This window comes from Candoia aspera, chromosome 2 (genome assembly GCF_035149785.1).
Source record: "Candoia aspera isolate rCanAsp1 chromosome 2, rCanAsp1.hap2, whole genome shotgun sequence".
NCBI classification, from domain to species: domain Eukaryota; kingdom Metazoa; phylum Chordata; class Lepidosauria; order Squamata; family Boidae; genus Candoia; species Candoia aspera.
The window spans coordinates 84,995,825-85,022,939 of NC_086154.1; the positions used below are offsets into that span (position 1 = coordinate 84,995,825).

General features: G+C 35.8%; 1 protein-coding gene across 1 annotated transcript in view; it reads right to left on the minus strand.

Moving 5' to 3' along the window:
- Nucleotides 1-473: 473 nt before the first annotated feature.
- The window catches only part of JAKMIP2 (janus kinase and microtubule interacting protein 2), a 121,603-nt gene continuing 94,961 nt past the window's right edge, over nucleotides 474-27,115 (minus strand). Inside the window, 19 exon segments of the mRNA XM_063292894.1 lie at nucleotides 474-1,482; nucleotides 1,484-1,531; nucleotides 4,294-4,412; nucleotides 6,814-6,879; nucleotides 7,346-7,549; nucleotides 8,156-8,233; nucleotides 9,502-9,570; nucleotides 10,632-10,697; nucleotides 11,900-11,953; nucleotides 12,961-13,059; nucleotides 14,422-14,520; nucleotides 15,774-15,836; nucleotides 16,292-16,375; nucleotides 16,824-16,952; nucleotides 17,773-17,892; nucleotides 19,120-19,176; nucleotides 22,165-22,305; nucleotides 25,002-25,148; nucleotides 26,566-26,664. Coding sequence (XP_063148964.1) covers nucleotides 1,248-1,482; nucleotides 1,484-1,531; nucleotides 4,294-4,412; nucleotides 6,814-6,879; nucleotides 7,346-7,549; nucleotides 8,156-8,233; nucleotides 9,502-9,570; nucleotides 10,632-10,697; nucleotides 11,900-11,953; nucleotides 12,961-13,059; nucleotides 14,422-14,520; nucleotides 15,774-15,836; nucleotides 16,292-16,375; nucleotides 16,824-16,952; nucleotides 17,773-17,892; nucleotides 19,120-19,176; nucleotides 22,165-22,305; nucleotides 25,002-25,148; nucleotides 26,566-26,664 — 1,977 coding nt within the window. The 3' untranslated portion in view covers nucleotides 474-1,247.

The following is a 27,115-nucleotide window of genomic DNA, read 5'->3' on the forward strand; positions in this document are numbered from 1 at the left end:
TCACAGGTGACCGTCCAACCCTTGCTGTCTACAGGGGAAATAAATAGGGCTACCATATCTGGGCTGCACAAATCCAAACAAAGAGATGCAGAAGACCAGGTGTTGCCACCTGAATGGTCATTTGGATTTTTACAGCCCAGATGTGGTAGCCTAGGAAGGAGAGTAAAATGGAAAAACTGGGCAGTGAGTATCTTTGTGAGCAGAGCTGCGTGGGATACTAGCCTGTTACACTAAACTCTCCTGCTGCCTTAAGTGCAGGGATCCCTTTGCCTTCAATGCATATGATCAGTAAATGGGACTTTTCCAAATGCAAGTCAGTGATTCCAGACAAGAATTTGCATGAGCAAGAGATAATTCCACAAGGAAAACCAGCAAAACTGAATGTAATGCCTTGTCACCTAGAAGAGAAATATTGCATTAAGGTAGACTTTAATGATAATTTCAGACCTATTCTCAAGGGAAAAAAAGGGCATTTGTTATGTGCAGGTTTGCTAATCAAGAGAATTAAATGTCCTCATTATGATTCTTGCAGCCAGTGGAGACAGCAAACACAATGAGGGAAAACAAAATGCTTATTTCATTAGTACATTAACTGCTGAATGAATTGAAGGAAGAAATTTTGGGAAGCTGAAGTCTGATGAAAGATGTTTGCTTCTTCTCTGATGCCACTTGTTTCTTATTCTGAAAACCCTTCTATTCCATTCCAGTTCCTGAATAAATATTAAACAGCTAGTTAAATTAGTGTGGCATTCTTGGAAGAGTTTTTCACTTGATGTAACATACACTTGTAGCACACAGTCCTTCATGGAGGGTTTTGATGACAGATAAGACTACAGCATTGTTAACAATCCTCACAAGCACTGTCAGCCACTTTCCCTAGGTCTGATCATCCTTGATCCAGCAGGCAGCAGTAGATTAATGTCAATTATATCTATCCCATTGTCCACCCAGTATGAAACAAAAACAAGAGCTTTTTGTTCACATTGCAGCTGTCATTGTTCCTGAGTTTAAAAACAGAAAAAGAGTCCCTGTATTAAGAAAGCCAATTTTTTACTCAAATGGACATTACTGTAATTGTCCTCTTAGAATTCTAAATAATACATTTCTTCTACTCTGTCCTCTCAATTATTGAAGACTTTCATGGGAAGTTGGTGTTTTTTATGTTTAAAATAATCCCCCTGCACAGCAGGGATTGATAGTCTGTAGTCACTTTGGTTCCTTGCCTGACATACCTTCACTCAATCTGCTCAATGTGGCTTCTTGCTGATTTTTAAAAAAATAATCCTAGTGACGTATGCTGCTGGGACATTCTCTTCCTCCTCCTCATAGAATCTCATTACGTGCAGCTGATATTGTAGCTTTAGACAGGAACTGTCAAGTAACAAATCTTGAATAATGGCTTTAAACTGCATGGTGGGAGTGGTCTTGATTGCAGAGAGTTGCTTTGTTTTAAAGTAGTTGTAAACAGTGTTCTCTTCATGGGTTTGGAAGCATCTGCCATTCTCAGGACTTTTCTGTGTAATCGATCAGTCTAGAAAATGAGGGGAAAATGCATAGTTAAAGGAGGCTGTATTAGTGAAGTTTAATTACCATCTACTCCATGCTCCATGCACCTTACATGGGATTAAAATAAATTCTCATCTATTCTTTAAAAACTGATAGTTGCATTCATACCCAGCCTTTGCTCTCTAGAGCTCAAGCACTCATATACTGGAGTCTCCACCCAATTTATTCCTTCCACAAAATTGCTATGAGGTTGCTGGGCTACTAAAGTCACCCACTGAACTCTGCAGTCCTGAACATGGGTCTCTCTGGTCCAAGTCAGTATCTAAACCTTTATACTATCCTGGATCCAAATTTAGTGATACACTAAATATTCTGAGATTTCATGATGTGTACAACAGCGGGATAATCAGTTTAGATTAAAAGAGACATGCTAGATCTTCTCAAAGACCCTTCCAGTTTAACATTTTATTGCCACAGTGGCCATCCAGGCCCATTGGACCCCACGTATCAGAAATAAGCTTATCAGCCTCCTTCCATTCATGTTTCCTAGCAATGGTACTTAAAGGCTTACTACTTTCTATACTGGAGGTAATATCTCTGGGAGCCATGACAGCCTTATCCTCTCTGAATCAGTCCAAGTTGGAGAATGTGTTGTGATATTTATTTATTCTAAAAATTGCACTGTGTGTAGCTTTTTTGTTTTTAATATGCCTTAAATTTCTGAACTTCTCACTATCCAGGTTCATTGAATAATTTGGTTCATTGTGTGATGAGGTCATTATGCGAATGCCATGATTTATATAGTTATGTCAGCGGTTATGACACAAACATGTAACTGCAGCATTTGCATGATGATGTCACTGCAAGTTGTCAGTTTGGCATCTTATTTTTTTGCAGATACTGCTGTGTAAATCCTCTTACTTCATGGATCTAACCATAAAATATCTGACCATGGTTCATGGATGTGGATGGAGCTGGTTTTGTTCTCGTTAAATCACTAGTCAGTGATTTAAACTGTATCAGGGTTGCACAATTCTATTGCACAATTCTTTTTAATGTTTAAATTGTGAAACATAAAGAGTTTTTTTGATATGGTTGATGCAAATCCAACAAACAAAAAAATAAATATATTGGTGTTTGACTACATGAAGATTTACTTCCTGCTTATGTAGAAGAGGCGCTTTGGAAGGCCCATCTGAAGATAGCCCTTCTCTTAGGGGCCAATCTATCAGGACCTAAGGAGAGGATCTTTTCTGCTTTGCTCTTAGGCTATAAAATCTATTCCCTTAGGAACTGTATTTGGCTCCCCACTCTCTGCCTCTAGGAAATCTATAAGGTCACATCTCTTTCTTTTACTGGAAAGAGGCCTTTAATGGGTAATGACTTCATTATTCATGTTTTAATATACTTGTTTTTACTTTGCATTTTGCTTTTAATGTGTTGTTTCAGACTATGAGTCATCTTGAGTGCTAATTTTGAACATAAAGGTAGCATATTAATCACGTAACTAAATAAACAAACAGTATCTTCTAGATTGCTGTTTTCAATTAGGGTGCTATAGCACCAGAGACCTGTTCTGGTAAATATTTATAGATACCTGCTGGAACTTCATCAGTTTCTCTAGGCAAGTGTTTTTAATAAAGGATACATAAGAACTGCAGCAGATACCTCCATTACATTTCTTTTGCTTTGTTCTGCTCAATCCAACTTAATGAACTGAGTTCTAAATTTTCTTTTACCAGGCTTCGGGGATCTAGAAGAATGGTCTTGTGCCATCCACTGTGGAGGAATGTAACTTCCAGTCACCTCCCTCTCTTATCCTCTTTCTTTACCCATAATTTTTGTCCTTTATCTTCTGCTTGTCCTTGGGTGTGGCAATTTCTTCCTCTCTCCCACTTCTTCTCTTCCCATTGTTGTATTGTGACTGTTTTTTTTAAGTTTTGCATCCATTTTATCATGCAATTGTTTATTTGTTCTGTCTCTATATTATACCTAAGTAGGATGCACCCTAACAGATGGTGTTGGGTTTGTATAAGTGTTTAAAATCCTTCCATTTTTCTTAGTGTTCCCCACTCATTCTTAAGGTTAGATTTTATCCTTCCAACAATTTGTAAGTACATCAACCATGGTATATTCTGGCCTTCACTGAATAATTCTTGCTGTGTTTTTAATTTATTAATGGAGTCTGGGTGGACCATATATGCATATGTAATTACATTTTTCTACAACAGGGATAGTGTTTGAAGGAGAAGCTAATGGTGAAATTGTTGGGCTTATTATTTTCCTTATGGAGTTCCATGCTTTTATCAAACTTTGTCTGATAATACATCCTTTTAAGTCTTTGTCCTTTTTTGTATCCTTGTACCATAATATCTCTTTAGCCTATTAGCTAGGCCTGCTCCTTCCAATATTGACATTCTGCAATTTGGGAATTTTATCCACTCTGTTAACCATGACAGGCAACTTGCTTTATGATACAATTTAAAATTTGGAAGAGCAAGACTGCCTCTGTCTTTTGAATCTGGTAAGATTTTGAATTGAACTATAGGGTATTTTCCCCACTCCATATGAATTTGCTGATAGTTTCTTCCTATTCTGGTAAAGTTTTCTGTGAGATTGAAATTGACACCATTTGAAACAGGTAACTTATCTTGGGTAGTACATTCATTTTGATGATTGAAACTGATCCTAACCAGGAAGGCTTTAAGTTTGTCCACCTTTTGATATCTTTTTTGATTTTGTGCCATAATTTAGCATGGTTATTTTGATATATTTCTTGATTATTACCTGTCAAATGCAAACAAAGATATTTCACTGAGTGGCTTATCTGACAGCCAAATTCTTTCTGCAAGATATTTTCTTCTCCTTGCATTAAGTAACTTGTAATTATTTTTGATTTTTGGACACTGATTTGATTGACATTGACATTTGATTTGAAGAATTCTCCAAAGCTGTGGATTGTTTTCATTAACTGTCTTATTGTCCTTCATTATTCTGTGATAGTTAAAACTATACCATCTGCATAACATTCAAACTTATATTCTGCTCCATGGAGTATTTGAGACCTGATATTTGTCACCTTGGAACTTTTCTGCCAATATTTCTAAAAGAAAGATAATATTAGGAGAAAGTGGACATCCTTGCCCTGTGCCTTTACTTATTTGAAAGTGTGTGAAGAGTGATCCACTGATTGTGTGTTTGACCCAAGATCTGAACTCTTCCCCAGGGTTTATTCTGTCAAGCATATTTAACTTTTTATTATGCTCTTAATACACTCTTCTACACTTTATAAAACGTTCTTATGTTTTCATTCTATAACAATATGAAATCATTCAATCCAAGAGGTTTTTAAAAAACTATACTACAAAAATAAACTACAAATTACAGTTTTGTGTTTGAAAGTCTAGGTTACCAACAGCTGGTGTGAGGAAAAATATTAATACATGCACATGCACACAACACACACACTACATACACATATAGACACATTCATACATACATACACTTCACTGAGAAAGACAACATTCCACTATGTATTACATTTAAAATAAAGTATGTTCTACATTTTTAGGTATATATTTAAAGGTTTTATGTTTTAAATATAATATTGTAATAAACAAGTACGTATAAGCACATACCTGAGTTTCACTCAACAGGTAGCTGAGATTTGCTTTAACATCTTTTGCAAAACTCCAATTGCTTTCTGTGTAATATGTGAAAAGTAATAGACCTTAGTAAAATATTTGAAAGTTGCTTGACTTATCCTTCCATTTCCATCTCTGATGTGAGTTCAGATATTTTGAGCTATGCTATTTTGGAACTGAATTGGAAAATGGTATTTATTTTGGTATTAAAAAAAGAAAGGAACAGCCTTACCTTTCAAGAGGCACATTGACATCAAGGCCAAAGAATAAAGGCAAGAGAGAAGAACAAGAACAGAAACAGAAACTGCAAGAAAAAATTAGTTTTAAGAGATCAGATCCATTTTCATTATCATAGATATGGCATATGATTTAAAATGAATAAAATCCGATAGACTTACTTCAAGAAATCATACAGGACTAAAACTCAAGGTTTCTATCCTACTACCTAATCTCATTAATGTCAACCTAATATTAATGGCTTTATTGTTGGTGATATCATCTGATCAACAAGTGTTTTTCCTCATATGGGAATTCCAAGTCACTTTATTGGGAAGACTCAATCCACAAGATACTCTTGCCCTTACATTTCTATTACCTAAATTTCTTTGGAACACCCTTCTTGATTACATTACTAATTTAGGGTGAAGAATTTACATTTTTGCAACCAAGCTTGTTTAAGAAGAAAACCTAGCAAAATGATAGAATAATGAGTTAGCTTTTGTGTTATGAACGCCATCTTTTCATGTTTAATCAGTATGGACACATGTTTAGTCTTCTCCCTGAAACAATTTCCATTATGACATCAATGAACTGTGCCAGTATTTTGATTTTAATTTTAAACAAAGATCAAATATTAGTTAGCTGAAATCCTCTGCATTTGCTGACTGATTCCGACTTAGTAAAAGAGAAAATGATCTATTAAATAAAAGGGCAGATTGAAAAAGAATACAGTACCAGTATAGTATAATGATAACTATTTTTGAGCTGAATATTCTTACCATGCTCAAACTGATATTATGCTAGAATAATGGGCAAATACTGTTTTCTGTTATTTCCTTATTATTATAGTGCAATTCTAAAGGAAATCTGAATGAGGAAAGACACTAGAAGGTGATTCTGGTATCATTTGGGCAGCAACAAGCTTTGAAGAAAAATGACACCCAGCATTCACAGAGAGATTGAAAACCCTTGCTGGTTACTGGGGCACACACTTTGCCCTGGTTGTGTTCTTCCAAAAATTGCCAAAAGATCCCCATCATAACTCTGAAAATGATGTTGGAAAATTGGTGAAGGGAAAGTTCAGCCTTGTTCTAATAGAATGAAACCCCTCCCTCCCTCCCTCTCCAGAAAAGCATCTTAAACCCCACCCCCCCGGGATTAGAATATCTAAGAAGAAAAGAAAAAATCACAGGAATTTACTCACAATATTATAATAATATAACATTTTCCAATCAGATCCCTTTCAGTTGTTTCAGATTCTTGTAATCCTCAGCCAGCATGGCCACGACAGCTGGGAATTACTTGAACTGAATAGTAAAAGTCTGTTTCAAGGGCACCAGGTTAGGGGATGGCTATGCTAAAATGACTAGCTGGCGCTACTAGAGTTATAAAAGAGGAAGTTCTTGAAAGTACTGATATTGTTTGGATATGTAAAACAACTGACCTTTTCTTCCAAATCCTTGATCTGCCTCTTCTGGATGTCTGTTTTATCTTCTAAATCTCGGATCCTCTAGAAATAAATTGAATATATCCATATATAAACAGATAATTAAAAACCCTTATGTCCTATGAAGTCTGCCTGAAGAAAATTAATCTAAAATTTCTAAACTAAAATTCATAGATATGAAGAATACTGTAAGTTATAACTCTAGTGCAGGGCTTTTAGCCTTCTCCAGACTGAGTGGCACACTTCACCTCACAGTGAAGTGCAGGGGTTGCACCCTAACCTGTGGAGGAGGTGGCCTGATAAAAACTAACATGGATTTTAATTTGATTAAAATTTATAATTATATGTTTATTGCTCTCTAGTATGATGAACAACCTTTAGTCATGTATTTCTCTCACATTAAAATGATAATAATTTCTAATAATTTCTCTCACATTAAAAATTACAATCTAACCACCAGATCTACAACAATAAATCTTAGAAAAAAATACAGAGAAACCTAGCAGTTTTTCTATAAACTGAATCTCACCTGATGTGCCTGTTGAAGCAATTCCATTCTCTCTTGAAGGATCTGGCAATCGTATTCTCTGCTTTTTCTCAGCATTTGCCTTCTCAATTTCTCTACAGCAGTTCGAAGTTCTTCCTGCTGTTTTTCACTCAGCAGTTCTCCAAACTTTATCACTGTTTCTTGTTGCAAAGCATTGTAAAGGGTAGCTTCAAGCTCCTGGATTCTCTAAGCAATAGCATAACAAAATATGGAAGAGGATACAATCTGGTAAAAAACCAGATTTTTTTCTATGTATATATTTTATGCTAGTACAACCAACTGGAATTAATAGACTAAAATAAAAACTTATGCTAGGTATTTGTCTCAGACACAGTGCACTACATTCAATGTCTTGAATCTGATGAATGTTAACAGTTCCATACAAAATCACAAAACGTCCAAAATTTGAATGTAAACTTTCTTTCTCCCACCTCCTATCCTCCCTCCTTTTCAGGACATACCATAGGTTTTTCCATGCACTTCAGTGGCAAATAAAGCTCTGCATTAATAGCTCTCCACTTTGCTGAAGTAATGTGCTATGCCTTTGGAAGCTTCATATATTCACTGGAGCTCTCACTTATGTAAGGAGTGCAAAAAGTAGACCGATGTGCTATCTCACAGAAAATGTTCTATATATTTTTAAAAAGAAAGTCTAAAAATCACATTAATTTGGAGTTTATTTAAACTAAAGCCCTGTGAGAACACACTACAAGCACATGCATTTCCCACTGGAACGCAACAAATTTGCATTCTGAAATGCACTTCTGTTTCCATCATTGGCTTTCAAATTACCATATAGGCTTGATCAAGAGCTTGTTTCCTGTAGTCCAGTTCTTCTTCTAGATAACCTTTTATTTTACAGAACTGCTCCTACATTGAATGACAGTTTGAAAAAAAAAATCATCACTACCATGATTTTTACTGAAGCCATAAGAAAATGTATAATTAGGCTGACCATACATCCTGTTTTTTTAACATTTCCCAACTGTCCCATTGTTTTAATATAAATGCCAATTTTGTCCCATTTTTTAAAAACATTGGAGCCTTATTGGGAAAAGCGTGAAAAAATTGAAATTGAAATTGAAAAGGAGGCTGACTTGGCAGTAGTTCTCAATCCAGCAGGAAACCTAGAGCGGAACCGCAGGAACAGCTGATTGGTGGTGAGCAAGAGAAGAGTCGCTGCCACCAATCAGTGCAGTGGAAGATGGTCAGAAAAGCGTGCCCAGCAGAAAAGCTGATTGGCTCTCAGGCCAAAATGGTGGGAAGAAAACAAAATAAAAGGGCACACCAGAGAGGAACAGGTTGTCGGGGACAACCGTTCATTAGACTCCTCTGTTCCTGTTCTTCTGCCCCAGCTCGCCGTCGCCCTCAGTCCTCCGCTTCTCCAGCCTCCTGCTGCCTCATTCCTGTCCTCCCATCCCAGCTTGCCTCAGCCCTCCGCTGCCCTCAGTCCTCTGCTTCTCCAGCCTCCTGCAGCCTCATTCCTGTCCTCCTGTCCCAGCTCACCACTGCCCTTCGCCTGCCGCTGCCCTGAGCCCTCCTGCAACCTCTCCACCCAATGCCACCCCTGCACCAGTGTCTCCGGACCCAACCATCGCCACACCTTCCCCTCCTGCACCTTCCCAGCAATAAAATATGCAATCTGTGTGTGTGTTGTGAACAAATAAGAATGAAATGTTATCCAGAGTGCATCTTCCCCAAAAGGAAAAAGTAACTAGTTTTATTGTACAAGTTGGCCTTCCACTAAGCCAATTGAAATAGCAAATTGAAATAATTTGGCTTAGTGGAAGGCCAACTTGAACAATAAAACTAGTTACTTTTTCCTTTTGGGGAAGATGCACTCTGGATAACATTTCATTCTTATTGTTCACAACACACACACAGATTGCATATTTTCCAATGTCAATAACCTTTTTTTATTGTCTTTTTCGTAAATACGGAGTATTACATAAGTTTAACCCCATTCTGTTTTGCCATCCCAATGTCCCGTTTTTGTCTCAAGGAAATATGGTCAGCCTATGAATAATACTCAGACACTGACAAAAACAAAAGAGACCCCACCTCCCAGCAGGCGACTAACAAGAAGAATGGGATGAAGTGAAAGTGCTACCTCCCCTGCAAAAGGATTTCTTTCTTACCATGTCACTTTCCAGTTCCATCATCTTCTGGTGCAAAGCTGCTTCAGCCCCTTCAATCTGCTGTATCCACTTAAGGGGAAAAAAAAAAAGCTTTATCAAGATCCAGCTTCAGGATTACAATATTGCCAAAAGTGCTGTCTTTCCATTTCACCAACTATAAAGTCAGAGAACAGAATTTTGTTGCTTATAGTTGCTTGCTATCAGTTCATCATTAGGAAACAAGAGGAGTAAGCAAATAAGCCTGGCCCTTCCTCTGATTTGGAATTCACCCTTATCTCCAGATATGTGGTGGCTAGTTATACTTGATGAATGGTCTGTGCATGATCAGAGGCATCTGGTTACTACGTTTTAAGTCTCAGGCCCTGAAAATATTTTCTCGTCAAAGTCTAGTATGTATGTACTTATCATTAATTTTTGTGGATATTTTTGTCTTCCCAAAATATAGCACTCTGAGAAATTTTGGGGGATATCCCATACTGGCATTGCTCCTCTTCCCCTACTGTACTTTGTTCTGTGCTGCTGTACTACTGAATGCTGACTGGTTTCTATTATTATTAAAACATACACGGACTCAGAGCCACAGGCTTCAGAGTCATCTGTTCTCTGCTTAAAGTACAGATTGAGCTAGTTAGTGTACATTACTAGAGCATGCATCATGCTATGCTATTTTTCATCATTTCTCTATTTAAAGGACAAACCCAGCTAGATGGCATACATAAACTGTATCATTAATTATTATTCCAACAGTAAGGCCTCTCTAGTCAAGCAGTTCGACATTTATCTGTATAATTAAATACTGATTTCTTCTCCCAACTGTCATGAACATGGACTGGAGCCAACATGCTAAAGCAAGCTGTGACTTGGACAATTGGAAAATGGTAAATAAAGCAAATTGAAATAATTTGGCTTAGTGGAAGGCCAACTTGAACAATAAAACTAGTTACTTTTTCCTTTTGGGGAAGATGCACTCTGGATAACATTTCATTCTTATTTGTTCACAACACACACACAGATTGCATATTTTCCCACAGATTGTATTTTTCTCCTCTCTTTGCAATTCTGTAGAATGTGTTAACTTTTAGATTCATGTTAAGGAATACATGTGAGATAGTAAATATATTTAAAAATACCTTTTCTGCCAGAGATAATACAGTACTAGCTTGAATTATAGCCACTTGCTCTTCATTTCTTAAATTCTGAAAATTCAAGAGGCAGAAAATCAAATTAAGGAAGCAGCAATAGCTTTCCACACAGGTACTTTCTCACTGTCAGAAAGTTTTACTCTGATGTAATGTCTCTTCTTCATGCAGGGATTTTGATATGCTGGCAGGTCTCCTATGCCCATAAAGTCTTCCCCATTAACTGAGACAGGAATGCCCAACCAGTGGCCTATGGGCAATTCAATTCAGAGCCCCTGAAATACCACAGACTCAAAATTCAATGGCAGATGAAGACTTTCTGAGATTTTCTGCTGCTTTTTGGCATAAAGTGAAGCAACAGAATAGGTCCATTAAGATTCTAACACAATGTAACACTCCTATAAATTTAATTTTAAAAATAAAAAGCATGAAATATCCCATTTTTGGGAGTCCCTTTTTTGGGAGAGATGGGCGGTGATAAAAATTTGAAGAATAAAAATAAAGAGAGAAAAATCAAGCCAAAAATCTCAGTGTTGTAGTTTAATGGTACTGCCACAGCCCTTGCAACCAACAGCTGCTGATTTTTATTTTAGAAGTATAAATACCTATCACAATGGAGGTATTGCTTAAACAGAAGAGACAGCTTTTTGTATGTCAAGAGCTGCAAAAATATATATTTTCCATTCAAATGAACGAGAAATCTGTAGGCATAGAGTTTGCATATATATTTTACCATGACCTATTTCCTTCTATCAAAAGTCAGGAATGTTTAAAATGATAACCAACCACCACAGTTTGAGCTTCAGGGTAAAAATAATCTAAAAGTAACATCCCAAGTAAATTAACTTCTTTAATAAAGTCTGAACTGATAATATATGTGATCTTCTAGACAATTTTTAAAAAAAATAACATTTATAGGAATTAAGCCTAGCTTTTCTCAACTTGGTGCCTCTAGCTATATGTGTAAATAGCAGATTGGGCAAGCTGATCTAGTCTATTATTACATTGAGATTTTAATTTTTTTATTTTAAAAATTTCACAAATATTATGGAAATATCTTATTAGCCATTAAGAGATAAAAGGTCTAGCTTTTTGATATTTAAACACTGCAGGCTTTTTATTAATGAAAATAGGGGATAATGAGGAGAGATAATGAATGAAATTCATTTGCTTTGATTGATCTTTTATTCTGCAATATTATATATTTTCCTGATGGTGCTATACATAATAAGAACTTGTTAGCTACCCATATTACTTACCCCATTGTCACCCAAGATGTCTAATTGCTTTATAAGGTCTGGAATGCTAACATCCTATAAAAGAAACGGTAAAATTCAGAAAAGAAGGGTCAAAGATTTTCACAAGCACTGTTATCTATTTTATGATATGGACTTGGTGATCTACAACCTCACTCAGTACTTCCTAAGTGAAGGAGCAGAACAGGTCAAAGCCATGGGGGGAAGGGGGGGAGGAGACTTGAATGTACAGCCATTCAAATGGGGTAGCTGCAAAAGAAAAGCAATGAAGAAGTAAAGTATCTGTGTGACAGGGTTAGTATATAGACAATCTAATTATTGAGGAGGAAGAAAAATATCTAGACTGATTCTTAATCAGTTTTGCTACTGTAAGACTTGTAGCAAAAACATCTAACCTATTCATATTATCTAATGTTCAGTCCACATTATATATTTGTTGGTAATCAAATTTTCCACTTTGAATAGTATCAAATGCTTTTCTGCAATCTGGACTAGACAATGCTAGCCTAACATAGAACTTTAATCAGAATTCTGGCATGGCTCTGTATTCTCCATTGCTACTTTTTCTTCAAGGAATATTACATATTTTTATCTTCCAAACAAGACACCAACAGTACAATCTTTTATAGATTTACTCAGAATTAATTTTGAATTCAACAATGTACAGATTACAGTATAAGTAGGAGTAAATTCTTAAGCTGTTTCTTATACTTGCATTTACACATTTCAAGAATGGATTATGTAAAACTGACTCCAACAAACTACAGTGTTCAAAATTATAGGCTTTATATCCTTTGTTAAAAACATAATCTGCTCTTCTGTGAACATAGGGTACAACCTCTATACTTTAAGGGTCCTCTATGCATGGAGCTCAGGTTTTACCTGAGGTTGCAAATTGTAGATTGCATATATAGGCTTTCTATAAACACAGGATCTTGAACGTTTGTAAGCAAAGGGCAGAAGATTTTATCCCCTCTCCCCTGCTCCCTCCATGTGTTGAAAACTATCAAGATAATGTCACAATTAAAACCAGTTCTAAAAGGACATACCCTATGTTAACATACCTTGACACCTTCTTTCATACAGTAGATCTGCAGAGCACTTACACCATCAGAGAATGGATGGATTTGTAGATTAAAAGGTGGAGATCTTCTTTCTCTTTCCTTGAAACAAAACATAAGGTAAAACATTAAATGCTTTTTGCTTGTTTGTTTTTTTCCTGAAAAGCATAACATCTTTGCTTTTGGAGGAAAACAGTTAATTCAGAAAGAGTATTCCGTTGGTTAAGATTTCTGCCATGTACTTAGGCTTTAGGACAAACTACACTTTATAGTTAGCTTTTGGTAAGAGTGGTGTTTTGAGATTGGCCATCCCTATTCTCATTGTAGCAGTGGACCAAATATTCCAAGGTTCTGAGCCTGACCTGGCTGTTTGGAGCATTTTTTACTCAGAACAAAACACCCCATATCCCCATTTTTCTGAGATTTTACTCTGAGCTCAGGATAAACTAAGGGATTTCATTCCATGTTGTTCTAAGTGTTATCATGCCCCTGGTTGGGTTGTCTTTGTTTAAATGTAGAATGGGAGATATGTTTGCCTAAGAGTGAGCAACTTTTTTCAGTTTCCATTGTCATATGGCAGAACATTTGAAACATTTTGGTTTCAAGGTGGAGCCGTGTATTTCTAAACCTGGAAAAAACTTTTTTTCCATGTAGTGCAAATTTCTACATATAGCTATTTTGTGAATGGGCATGCATAATTTATTTGTTAGATCTCTGTCCCACCCCCAAGAGCTTAAGGTAGCTTAATAGCACTCCCATTCTAATGTTATTCCATTCTAATTTTATCCCTCAAATAATCATGTGAGTTGGTTTAGATTAAGACACTGTGACTGGCCCAAAGTCACCCATTGTGTTTCCATGGCTGGGGTGAACTGAACCTGTTCCCAGTCTAATCCAGCATCTTAAGCACTATACCACACTGTCTTACCATAATTTCATTACAGCTGTTTTGAGACCCAAGTGCCTATGACACACTCTAAATTCCTTCAGCCCAAAAGACAGAGATTATGCAAGCTTGCTTCATTTTTCTCATCCTTTAGTATTACTGAATCTCTTTTTGATTTATAAGAAATTAACTTAATTTATAAATATAAAGTGCAGTCAAACTTGGAGGAGATGTGTCTGTTAATTTATATGAAATAAAATATTTGGATTGACATATGATTGCAAGAATTCATCTAATTATTCTAATTCTTCTTTGAAAGAAAAACAGATGTAAGGCTAATATACTACATGTTCTCATTTCAAGTCAGTCATCTTTGTCACAAATTATTACTGGAACTTAGTTTTCTCTTCTTGGTGTTTGTAACATATTGAACATGGTCCACAGTTTCTAGTTAGACAAAATAGAAATATAAAATCTGTTAAATAAGAAATATACTCATATATGCAGTAGATGAACATTTGATTTTGCCCCTTTAAAATCTTTGCCAGTTCCACAATGTAAAATTAATAAGTTCTTACTTCAAGTTCTAGATTTCGAAACTCCAAGAGTTCATTCTGATCTCTGGCATCCTGTAGCTCCTGTTGCAGTCGATTGTTCTCTATTTCCAATTTTTCTATCTAGAAAAAGATCTAAATATATAATTTGTGGAAATGATTCCAAGACGTACTTGTTTAGACATTTATGACCATTGCTGTTTCTGCTCCCTCCTACAAATCTCAATCACCAAGAAAGTAAGCTATCCAGTTATTTTAATTTTACTATCAGCTTGTTTATGGAAAGCATAAAGCCTACAAAAGTTGTAATTCATGTGCTAAAGGAATAATCCTCTTTAAAAATGGAACGAAATACATCAAAAGCAACTTGGCATATAACAAAAGGATTCATATGTGCTGATTTAGGACTTTGAGAAAATTCACTGTTCCTTGTGGTTAAGACAGTAAACTATCAAAGGATAATTTTGAAGATTGTTTTTGATGATTCTGCAGTTTAGTTTTTAACTTTTATATTATTATACTTACATTTATACTATAAGGATTAGCATTTGAGCAAAATGAGATGTCTAAAGGGCCTTTCTGCACAAATATAAAAAATAGTACTACAAGATAATTTCAGTCATATGGTACACTGAAAATCTGAATTATTATTAAGATCTTTAATTTATTCTTGAAGTCTTGAATTTTGTAATTGAGTCAAAATTCACTGTTGCTTAGAACAGACCTACTAAAATAAATGGGAGAAATAAGCTATGACTAACAGATTTCACTAGATTTATTCTAATCCAACCCACTGTGTTTGGGTTTTTTATATTTATATTCTGCACATGGATCACCATTTACTGAAATTACAAGGAAACCAATGGATTCTTATCATGGAATCAGAATGTGGAATTGATTCTGGGACAAAGTAATATACAGAAATTTCATTTCCAAACACCACTCTGAGTCCCCAGCAATGTACCCGTCAGTACCGATGTGTCTAGCAATATCCTTCTTGGTGCCCCGCAGAATTCCTGCCCCAACTTTTTAAAAAAAGTTCTTTCAGTTAAAAGGAAAGGGAAGTTGGCATGCTGCAAAGCAAAGCACTAGCCTCAAGTACAATAGCTTCAACTTGCCTCTGGGCCTCCGCCTTACAAATATTATTCAAAAATGAAATTGTGAGTGATTGTAGCCCAGTGCTTTGTTTGGAAGTATGCCACCTTCCAGAAAGAAGGCAAAGTAAGCTAAAGAGTAAGAATTCTGGGCAATTAGAAACGGTGTGTCGGAGGCAAACATCCCTTGAGTCCTCACAACATGGTCTCAGAATTCCAAATATGCCCACCAGTACAAAAGGACTGGCAACCCCTTTTCTAACCATTCAAGTGTAAACATACCTTATCCAAAAGCTCCTGATTCCTCTTAATAAAAAGTTGCTTATCTTCTACCCAGTGTGAGTCCTATTTATTAAAAAAAGAGATTAAGATATAAAGAAGTGTTTATATGTGCACAAGGCTTTGTTAATCAGTTTAGTTAAATTAAATGGATTTAAATTACTCATGAATAAAAGCAAATCTACTAAGTATGACTGAAATATGGCTCCAGTTGTAAATTCCATTGTGTTAATGACAACTATGATTAAAACTTCAGTCACAAAGAAAAAAACTCAAAAAGAATTAAATAATTCTACTGAATTATTGGATAGTTATTGCGTATTACTGGAAACATCAAGCAGCTGTAGTTCATACATGGACATATGTATGTTCACACTTCTCTATATTTATTTCCAATTGTTTACAGGCAGCCTTTCAGATACTTGATTCTTATATGCAAAATGTACCTGTCCTGGACAACAAACTAATTTTAACAACTTATGAAAGTAATTGAGAAAAAACATCTCTGGTAAAGTGTCAACCTGTCCTTTCTGGGCCAGTGTTTTTTCCAGATCTTCTATTTTTGCTCTATACCTCTGGACTTCAGCTTGAAGTTGCTCCTGTGCCTGTTAAAAAGAAAAGATGTAGTTTCATGAACAAATCTTTTAGTTCTTATCAGACTTCCTGAATTTCAAGTTATCTTTAATTTATTTGTAGCCCACTCTTTTCCTCTGGCAGGCATTTAGTGTTGCTACTTCTAATGCTAATTAGAAGTCCTTACTAATAAGAGTTCTTTGGAGCTCTCACAATGAGTATGAGACCCTGTTCTACTCTACGCTGTGTTTTTAAGTAGTGTTTTTCTGTGACAGATACAGAGTTCCTATCATGATTTAGTCCATATTACTTTAAAATGATTGGTCTGTGTTATTTTTATTTGATTACATGAAAATATTTGTAGTTTTGCTACATGTTGTTTGAGTGAATTAGAAGTAAGACAGGGAGGCAGATAGACACACAGACATGTTTAGGGAATATATTTAGGTGACAGCTTTATTGTCCTCAGCAAATACCAACCTTGGCTTCTCTTTCTGCATCTATTATACCCCCGGTTTGCTCTTGCAATAACGCATAGGCTCTCTGCAGGGCCTGATATTCCTTTGTTAATTGTCTAAATCGCAACTCTGATTCTTCAGCTGCTAAGCTCTGAAAAAGAGAAAGTTTCAGGTAAATATTAAATATAGTAATGTAAAAATATGGAGTGTGTAAGAGTTGATTGTATAAGGATAAAATTGGAATTTATTATGTGAAAAAACACAAAATATTGTATTTTGGAGTACACAGGTTAAGAAAAAATATACCAATAATCCATAAATAATATAGATTATTACTTGGTAGTTCTAGAATACCACGGTTGTTTCAAAACGTGTGATGTCAGCAATGATGCCAAAGGCATCTTTGAAAACTGTGATTGGGATTGTCCTCTTCCCTCCCTCCCTCCCTCCTTCCTTCCTTCCTTCCTTCCCTTTCTTTTTAACTAATAATTGGTATAGGAAGGTGCCTTAGCCCATCTTCCATGCCATTTTTCAGGTGAAGTATCCTCCGTCCCACTGTTAATAGCCTGCAGCTTACTTTCAAAAGTCTGCAGACTGCTAAGTACTAAAAGGTTAGCAGAAACATGTTTATAAAAATGTAAGTACATTACATTAGAATTGCCCATTCTGATGTCCCTCAAATTGGTTAAATTTTAGTTCCCATATTCCTCAAACAAACCACCTGTAATAGTTCTCAGTAACAACTACACGACTGCTTACTTTGCATTTATAATATAACTTGTAAAATGTTCTATCCTACTTCTGATTAAGACTTCTTGTAAACACGGATTTTGTTTACAGTTGTATTATATCCCAAATATATAATTTTAACATTTATTTTAAAAAATTCTCAGTAGTGATTGAAAGAAGGTGTTGCTACCTGCACATCTGCTAATTCTTCAAGCTTTAGAAAAACAGGGAAAAGATCTTACTTCATCTAGATCTTCATCTGGTGTTGCTGGTGTTCTGTCTGTCCTGAATGAAGCCATGGATGAGGTTTCAGAGTCCATGGAGTCATCATCACCTCCATAAACTGTGTCCAGAACATGTCTCTGCAAAAGGCAGAAACCACACATTCAAACTCTGCCACCAGTCTAACTTGCTAGCATAGGCAATACTCCATCATGGCTACTCTTTCAGTCATTGGTTGGGGCTGCTTCATCTGGGTGACAACAAGATGGCAGCAAAGAAATACAGGACCTATAATTCTTTTCTGCCATCTAGTAGTTTGTTTGTTTATTTATTTATTTATTCAATTTATATTGAATATTTATAAATTTATTGCAATTTTATAGTTGTCTGGATTTTGTTGTCTGGATTTCGACTTTGTGATGAAAATCTAGAATCTGAAGGCAGCAAACTGACCAAACGGTCTGCTGATGACTGCAGAAAAGAAATGGAGTTATCACCCCTTGACAATTTGTCTTCCTATTTCTCACTTCTAATTGTGGTAGTCCCAATGCAGATACAACTTCAAAAGGGCTTTACAGAGGACAACAGGATAGACTTTGCTCTGGGCAGGCTGCTGACTAACAACTGACCTAGGAAAGGGAGGGAAATCAAGATGTGAGTAAACAAGGAAGTATTTTTTCCAAGATCATTTTCTTTCTCATAAAGCTTGCTTGTTGGCTTGGTTATGCACTATCATTTGTAGGTCATACAAGCAATGCTGTGAAAATAGCTGCTATCTTTTGCAGCCTACTACTACAATTCAGTGTTTTAAAAATAGCCTTAGTGCATTCAAACTGACTAAGTTAATTAACAACATCAAAGAAGAAAATGAGTCATGCCCCAAGCTGACAGAATTGGTTAATCAGCAGGTTTGGATAGCAAAGTACTGATGATTTCAGCACTTAAAATTTTCCAAAGTGAGTCATGAAGCAGCTTGATCAATGAGAATTTGAATCACACTTATACTACAATGTTTTTAAGATAGAACATTGAAGAAATGGAAAACATATGGTAGGATTATGGTCTGCAGTCATGAGTTTTTCAGCTTGCAGATGTTAGCAAGAAATTTACTGTGCTTGGCAATCAGTCGCATATATGCTAGTCTTTTGTTTTGCTTTTGTTTGTCTTGCCTCCATTACTAGTAAGCACAACTGGATTTACTGTCACTTGTGCATGGTACTTTGTCTTTGTTGTATGGTTTCTGTGAGACCTAATACCTTTCCTTCTGAATTTATTGAGACATGGGCATGGAACAGAGTAATTTCATGAATTGGCTTTTCATGAATATAATTTGGTGGGGTTCAAAATAATATGTAAACTTCATTTACCTTAATTGGCTTTGAACTTCTTTTATGCTTCCTCCGTCGAATAAGTTTCTCTCTATCCTATATAAGAAGACCAAAAAACAGTCCCAGCTAAGGATACAAAGATGAATAGAGGCTATAAGATTTTAAGCGATATGTAATTTTCAACAGAAGTACAAGAGTGAACTATTTGCTCATTTGACTGATTGATTCATTTATTTATCATGAGATTTCCTGAAACTGAATAGGACACAAATAGAGGCAAATCAGCTGAGTGATTATTCCACTAACCCATCCTTTCTATTAGCTATAATATGGCAATAAGGAACATGAAGTTATTCCAAAGGCCTTTTAAAAAAGGTATGTTTTTGAGAGGTGATCTGAAAGAAATAAGAGAGGTAGTAGTATGGAATTTCTCTGGAAATCTTACTTACAGACTAAGTATTGAGTAATTCTAGGCAAGAATGGGTCAACTTCAGGTTCATAGGATCTATTCTGTATTTTTTCCAGAGCCCAAAGATCCATCAAATGAAAGAATAATAATGTATAAAGTTTCAATTAATGAACAGGGATTTCTAAATATACAGTATATCTGCTCAAGTATTTGTTTTAATGACTGGATCAAAATGCATTGTTCTTTCATCCACAAACACAATCCTGTTTTTCCCTGAGACATTCTTCATTTCAGCTGACTAGAAGTGACTTTTTCATTGGATGCCATTGTTAATCCTGGAAGGAGGAACATTTGCCAACCTAGTACTACTCCACCCAAATATTTATTAGTCAAGTCATAAAGCTTCTGCTCATTTCCAATTTCTGCTCTCTCCTTTGGTTGTGGATGATATCACTAGATAAATGGGGGTCAATGGAAGAATGTGGCAAAATGGAGGCAGGCAAAGTGAAGACAATTTTAAAAATAAGGATGACAATCTTATCCATTTGAAAATGGATGAGAAGCCAGAAAAGAATTTTACAAAGGACAACATATGAATCATTTGGGCAACAAAATGCTGGACAGAGGGGAAGAGGCTGGGATAAGACAATGAAGACTGGAAGGGTTGTTAAAGTCAAATAATAGATGACCAGGTCAAAGGCTTTTCTTAAAATCATGATTTATTTTTATTAATAAAAATAGGCCACTCCAGTCAGAATGGACTCTGACCAGTGTACCCTTATCCCTTGTAAGTTGGGATAAAAATATACAAAAGAAAACAATCTCATAACATAATAATGAAAATATCTATAGAAGAGCTAGGAATAAAATGCAATTAACAAAATACAACTAACAACTTCAGTAGTTTGAGAGAAAAAAACACAATTATGCACTCCTCAGGGCCTGTGAGGTCTGCATAATATCTGAAGAATGCTGTACCATAGGGGGTGAGGGCAATGATAGAGAAGGCATGCTTCTGCAACCCCTGCAGATAGCATTTCTTAAGCAAGGGAATTGGAGAGAACCCACCCTACTTGATCTTATTGGATGGGCAGATGTTATTGGGAGAAGGCAGTCACAGAAATCCAGATGCTGAACCACTCAGAATTGAATTGCACCCAGAAACCAACAGGCAACTAGTGCAATGTCACAGCAGCAGTGTGCCCATAACTACTCAGGCTGCTGCATTCTAGACCAATTCTGACATCCATGGCCTGGGTGTTCTTCTTAAATTGCTGCCATAAGAGATACTTCCTATTCCAGAACTGGAAGAGATCATTTAAGCCACTGAATTCAACCTCCTGCTCATTGCATTCAGAAATACCAATCCACTTTTGTTAATGTGGGAATGGCCAGCTACAGAATACCCATTTATAAGAAGACAAACTAGCCTTCTATAATGCTCTTTACTGTAGAGAATATTTGGATTAAAGTAAATGGAGGAATGAATAAAAATGATATACCTGGCCAACTAGAGAAGGTATGGAAGATCAGTTTCTAAAAGATGTTTCTGAGAAGGATAAGTGGTACTAATGGGCAACTTGAATTACCCCAACATCTGTGGAAGACAAACTCTGCTATGCACAATCCTTCCAGGCAAATCCTGGATTAGAAAAGTACAACAGGATCAGTTATCCTTGATGTTATAGAAACCACTAGTAAGTATGGAAGGACCATTGGGGGAAGTGCTTATGAAATGTTGGCATTCTTAATTTTAATATAAACTAAAACTGAATATAGTCAACTACATATTTTGGACTTCAAGTTTGTACCTTTTAATACATTTAGGGAAATGAAGAAATGATACTACTGCAGGAACAGCTAGGGAGAAAAGGAGCTCAAGTAAGTGTTGGCTCCTAAAAAAAAAATCCTAAAAGCAGAATTGCAAACTATTCCAATGAAATAAAGAAAATCAGATGACAGCTTGTTGCTTGGTGAAGTTTAGTGAATATCTGGGAGGAAAAAGTAAATATTGGGGTGGGCGGGTCACCAAAGAAATTTCACACAGACTGAAACTGTAGAGATGTGTCAGAAAGGCTAAAGCTGAGGATGAGCTGAGGTTAACAAATGATGTTAGATATAATAGAAGAGGCTTCCTCAGATATGTTCAAAATAAATAAAGTATCAGGAGCTCAGTAAAGATGGCAAAATGCAAATAGGTAACAACAAAAAGGTGGAACCACTCAACTTCTCTTTTGGCTTAGAATTTTCTGAAAGTGGGTATGCAATTCACCAGGCAACTGTTAAGAGCAGGATGATGGAGTAGAATTGAAACCTGTCATTTACCAAAACATACTGAGAATGACATTTATTCTGAATGAGTTTAAATCATCAGGATCAGATGAACATTAGAGGTTGGCCAAGCTCATCCTTCCTCCCTCCCTTGTTCTCATTTATATGGTCACCCAACTCACACAGAGTGACTTCGGGTGGCTTGCAAAATTAAAATCCCCAATATAAAACCCCACATTTCACATTAGTTGCACTTTGGGGAAGTTGAATTCAACACATCTGCAGAGCATCTAGTTTAGAAAATGCTGTGTTAGGGTATATGTTCATAATACAACTTCTGTTAAATTACAGAATCTTTCAAGATCTGTTTCTTGATTATTAGTTCCTTATGGGCCATAACTTACTCGTGTCAGATCATCAATTATGTTTTGTTGTTCTATAACCTGGAGCTTCAAAAATTCGGTTTCTTGTTCTTCATTTGCTTGATCAAGGTCATTGAGTGATTTTAATTTCTTCAGAGGAGGATGCGATGTCATTTTTTCTTTCTGCACAACAAAAAATAAAACAGGAAAGCCTGTTTTCTTTTTAGAAACTTTTTAAATTTTACTTGATTGGATTATTATACTGTATAATTTCTCACATTTTGTTTTCCACCTGTCTTAAATATTCAATTATGGATATTAGAGTTGAGATTCTTTTCCATAGCATGTTTTTAAATGATACCTTACTGTTGTGTTGAGAGAGGGGAAGATATACCTCTCTTTCTGGAAACGTGGGCAAAACAGTTCAACAGAGCATTCTACTGTGGATGTTGCATATATTTATTAATAAAGAGACAAAACTGAACTCAGTGGGACTTCTAAATACGAATGCTTAGGATATAATGGGCTCACTCTCTAGAAAATTCAGTGGATCCAAGAAAATGGTCTTTGTAATGTTAGCCCTGGAGAATTAAGGGAATAATGAAAATGAGTCCCAGAACACTTATATTTGGAGATAGAGGTACTTCTAGACTAGATTTCTATTCTGTTATTAGCCTACTTTATTCTTGGGCTTTTATACATACCACTCTCTGCTCTGATTTTTCCTCATGGTAACAACTCTGTCAAACAGGTGGGGCTGAGAGAAAATGTCTCTCCCAAAGTCACTCAGTGACCTTCCATGAAACCAGTCCAACACCTAGAATAATTCTCTAAATGCCACTTGAAACCTTCCTATATTTTCCCACCAGTTTCCCCATTTTTTCAACCTGAGAAAATCTACCATGAAAGGAAAGGAGGAATAGCTGCATAATATCTTTTGAGAGATTAGGACAGAAAAACTGCATCTGGACTTTCTGGTTGTTTCTTCCAATGCATGTTCTAGCTCTTGTTCTAGTCGACATATTTCTTTATAGCTTATTTCTGAGTGGAAAAAATGTCTGCATTCAAATATGCACAATGAGAAATAGTATGTCAGGTTGTGGACTTGCCACAACCTATTTCCCTTTTCTTCTCTTGTATAGCTTTAAGGAAGACTTCGGCAGCATTTATTGGAAGATCCCCTGAAGCTTGACCTGTGTGTCTTCCAAATCACAATTTGTTGTTTTTTCCAATCCTGGTTTTTCATGTTTTGAAAGCAATTTTGCTACAGTTTATATGTAGGAGTGAAACATATGCAATAAACTATGGCTTGGATGATGAAAGAGCTGTGGGTCATGAAGAATGAACTGTTGGGGAGGAGGGGAATATGTGAATTGAGCATCACTGCAGTTCTTCCTTACTCATGCCCATTTTGCTAAGCCGGACGGGGTGCCAACAACCCCAGGATCATAAATATTTTTTGTGGCTTCTAAAGCCCCAAGTACATCTCCAAATTTGCTTTAAATTGTTGTCATGATTTTATGTCATTTTGAGGAAATAGGCTTCAGTTAAAAAAGAAAGAAAAATAGGTGTTTTTTTTTTAAAAAAAAACCCACCACTACAATGCCCCAGAAAATTTGTATCCATCCTTGCCTTAACATGGTCATTTTACATCGCCACCACCTATTTTATTTGGCACTCTGTAACTACTCCATCTTTTTTTTAAAAGGAAATAAATGCAGTTCTTAACCACTGAAACATTGGCTACCAGGGGTGAGAATAGGTAATATATCTCTATATATTTTGTGAGCCTAATTTCCCCAAATAATATAAATGTGGCCTATTCTGGGCTAAGCCATGGTTTAGCAGACTGTAATTTCCATTAATGAAAAAAACGATGTGAAGCAGATTCTTTTAGAAATGGTGAACATAAGGTTTATAAAAACTGGAGGTAAAATGTATATGAGTTGCTCTTAAAGACAGATTTCTGAGACAGTCAAGCTATATACCATTTCAATGGAAGTGATGAAACTGGGAATTGAGTGGATCATACTTAATGCTTGTACACATGGATATCCAGAGGAACTGTAGCCTTTTTAGTTCAGTAATAGGCATGGATCAACCTATGCCCATTATTTGTAGGAAATTGCATAGCTCATCAACCCCCAAAGCAATTGTTAGAATGAGAGAGAAATGGGCAATGCTATCATGAATGGAACATAATATCCTTGAGAGAAATGGTCTAGAAGCACACAAAACAGCAGTTTCAGGAAAATCTGTTTCATCAGTGCCTGGATGATAGATTACCTGAAAGTCCTACATATCTCATCTTGAATATGGATGGAAAGCAAGATATAAGGAGAATAAATAAAATAGTGCCTATAGTTAAACATGTTTATATGGGTTTTCATACTTACAGAGCAGTGTTATGTATGTCTTCTTACATGCTTTCTATTAGATTCAGCAGATTTTACTCTTATGTAATTGTGTATAGCAAGTGCCCTCTAGATATATGGATTGGGGAAGGCCAGTGAATTGGATTGCAGCCTTAAGCACAGTGGTTAGAACTCTCAGGTAAGTGGGAATGCACTTAGGTGGCCAAATACCAGATTAGTTGGGCATGATACAATCTGTTTTTTCCCCTTGTTACAATTTTTTCTTGGACATCAAAAGTCAGGATAACATTGACTGGATTTTAGATATTAATAATTTTGCCTTTTCAAGTCCCTGAAATCTTCATACCCTGTTACGACATCAAAAAAAGTCTACCATCAAAATAGGATTAGCTAATGGCACTGCCTATAATATTTAAATTCCAAAAACTGAAAACAAAGTTATGAATAAAAAATTGTTGGCTTTGCTATACATAGACAGAGTAAATCTGAACACTTGGTACAAACCATCTCTACATTTTCCTTAGTGATTGCTTTAAGTTTTTCTTCCATGCGCTGCAGCGATTGCATGAGTTCATCATTTCTTTTGGAGAGGCACTTATTTCTTTCCAGAAGAGGTTTGCATTGTTTTTCAGCTTCTCGAACACGTTTCAACTGCAATCAAAATACTAATTAATCAACTAACTAGATAGATGTTTACATATATACATACACCCATTAACTGATATACACTCTGATTGACAAATATATATATATATTTATATATTTTGTGGTGTGGAGATGTTTAAAACATTGTTTCCTGAACAAGCTAAAAGGTTGGTTCATACATCATACTAACTCCAAAACAAACTACAGCATGGCTTAGAATAATGTATGAATCAGACCTGTAGGATACAGTTTAAGGGATGGAGTTTCAAGCACTGATGTCCTTTTAAGATGTCATCTGCAGATCTTAAAATAATAATAATAATAACAACAACAACAATCATCATCAGTATCATTTCAATCTACAAAACATATTTGATCAGAGTTAAAAATATTGATGAGTACATTATGGCAAGATCTGTTTTCATTAAATCACTTCCAACTTTTTTACACTTATTTGCCTGGAATGTTATTTAAGTGTCTATAACCAAAACATAAATTTAATATAAGAACCCAATCAAGCTGCTGCTCATAACATTGAATGAGAGGCCATGTCATGCCTTATTTCTGATCATCCTTCTAAGGAGAGAAAGAACGGTTGCTATTCAGTTGCTGTAGCTGTAGCCCGATATTGAAATATGTATAATACACAGTGCTGGAAAAACTCTCATGTGAAACCAAGAAGAGGGGCTATCAGTCAGTGCTGATTTTACAAATTGAACTACCCATTATTTATCAAATAAATCAGAATTGCTTGGGTTCACACAACATACTATACTATAAAGCATGAATTATGGAAGATAATGGTCAGGTTTATATAATCTCAAAGTTAGTATAGTGGTTAATCCAGGTTCAAGTCCATGCATGGCCATCAATCAGTCTCAGGCTAACCTAGTTCATAGAGTTGTTATCATGGTGAAAAACTGGAGGAAGGAGTGCTATGTACACCACTTTGAGGTCTTGAAGGTAAATGTACGTACAATTCTAACAAATATATAAAACAAACATGCTAAGTCAAAACTAAACAAATGACAAGATATGTTCAGAACATCTATTCCTCCTCTAGACCATGTCATCCCAGCCATGTGGGGGTATTCTAATAATTTTCTGGAAATAAATCTTTTGGATGAGGGAAGTAATATATAGTGTTCTGGTTGTATTTCCTGGAATGTACCATCTCTGAAATGAAATATTTCCTACATCCCTACAAATTACCACAAAGTTTGATTCAGATAGTTAATATCAGCTGTCCTGCTCCTAGCTGGAGAACTTCCATCACCCTGCTCAACTTCTAAATTTTGCAGTCCTGAAGTATGAACAAATCCTAAGCACCTCTGCAGTATTATTTATTATTTGTGATTTTGTCATAGCTACCCTGGATATTTTAGATTAAATAAAATATTCAGAAACTGCTAAGTGGCCATACCAATTCATTCCGTTCATCCACAAGCAGAGTGTTCCTGTCCTCGAGTTTCCGAATAGTAGCATTGAGTTCTGCCATTCTCTTCTGGTTTCTACGTAGGTCCTACAAATATTTGTTAAAGAAAAATAATTTGGCACAAGTGCTATTTATGGGCAAGTGCTGAGTTCCTTAGCAGAAATTATGAATCCCAATGAAGATAAAACACACATAGCCAATAGTAACAAATACTGACATATATAGCTCAACAGTGTCTGGAGGGTCACATCCTTGCTAGATGCATTAACATATTATTTTATGTAAACAAGATCTTAAAACAAGAACGTGAGTGTATGCTCCTAAATCAGACAGTGGGTTTAAGCAAGCTTCTATGTCTCAGCCTCAGTGTATAATTTGATCTTCAACAGGGGAACATTAACGGCAGGCCTTACAAATTCTTCTATAATCATTGTTGAGTTAATGAATATAGAATGTTTGGGGTGTTTTAAAGGCTCTGCATAAATGCTAATCACTTATCTATTATTAATTATCAACATCATCATCATATCTTGTTTTG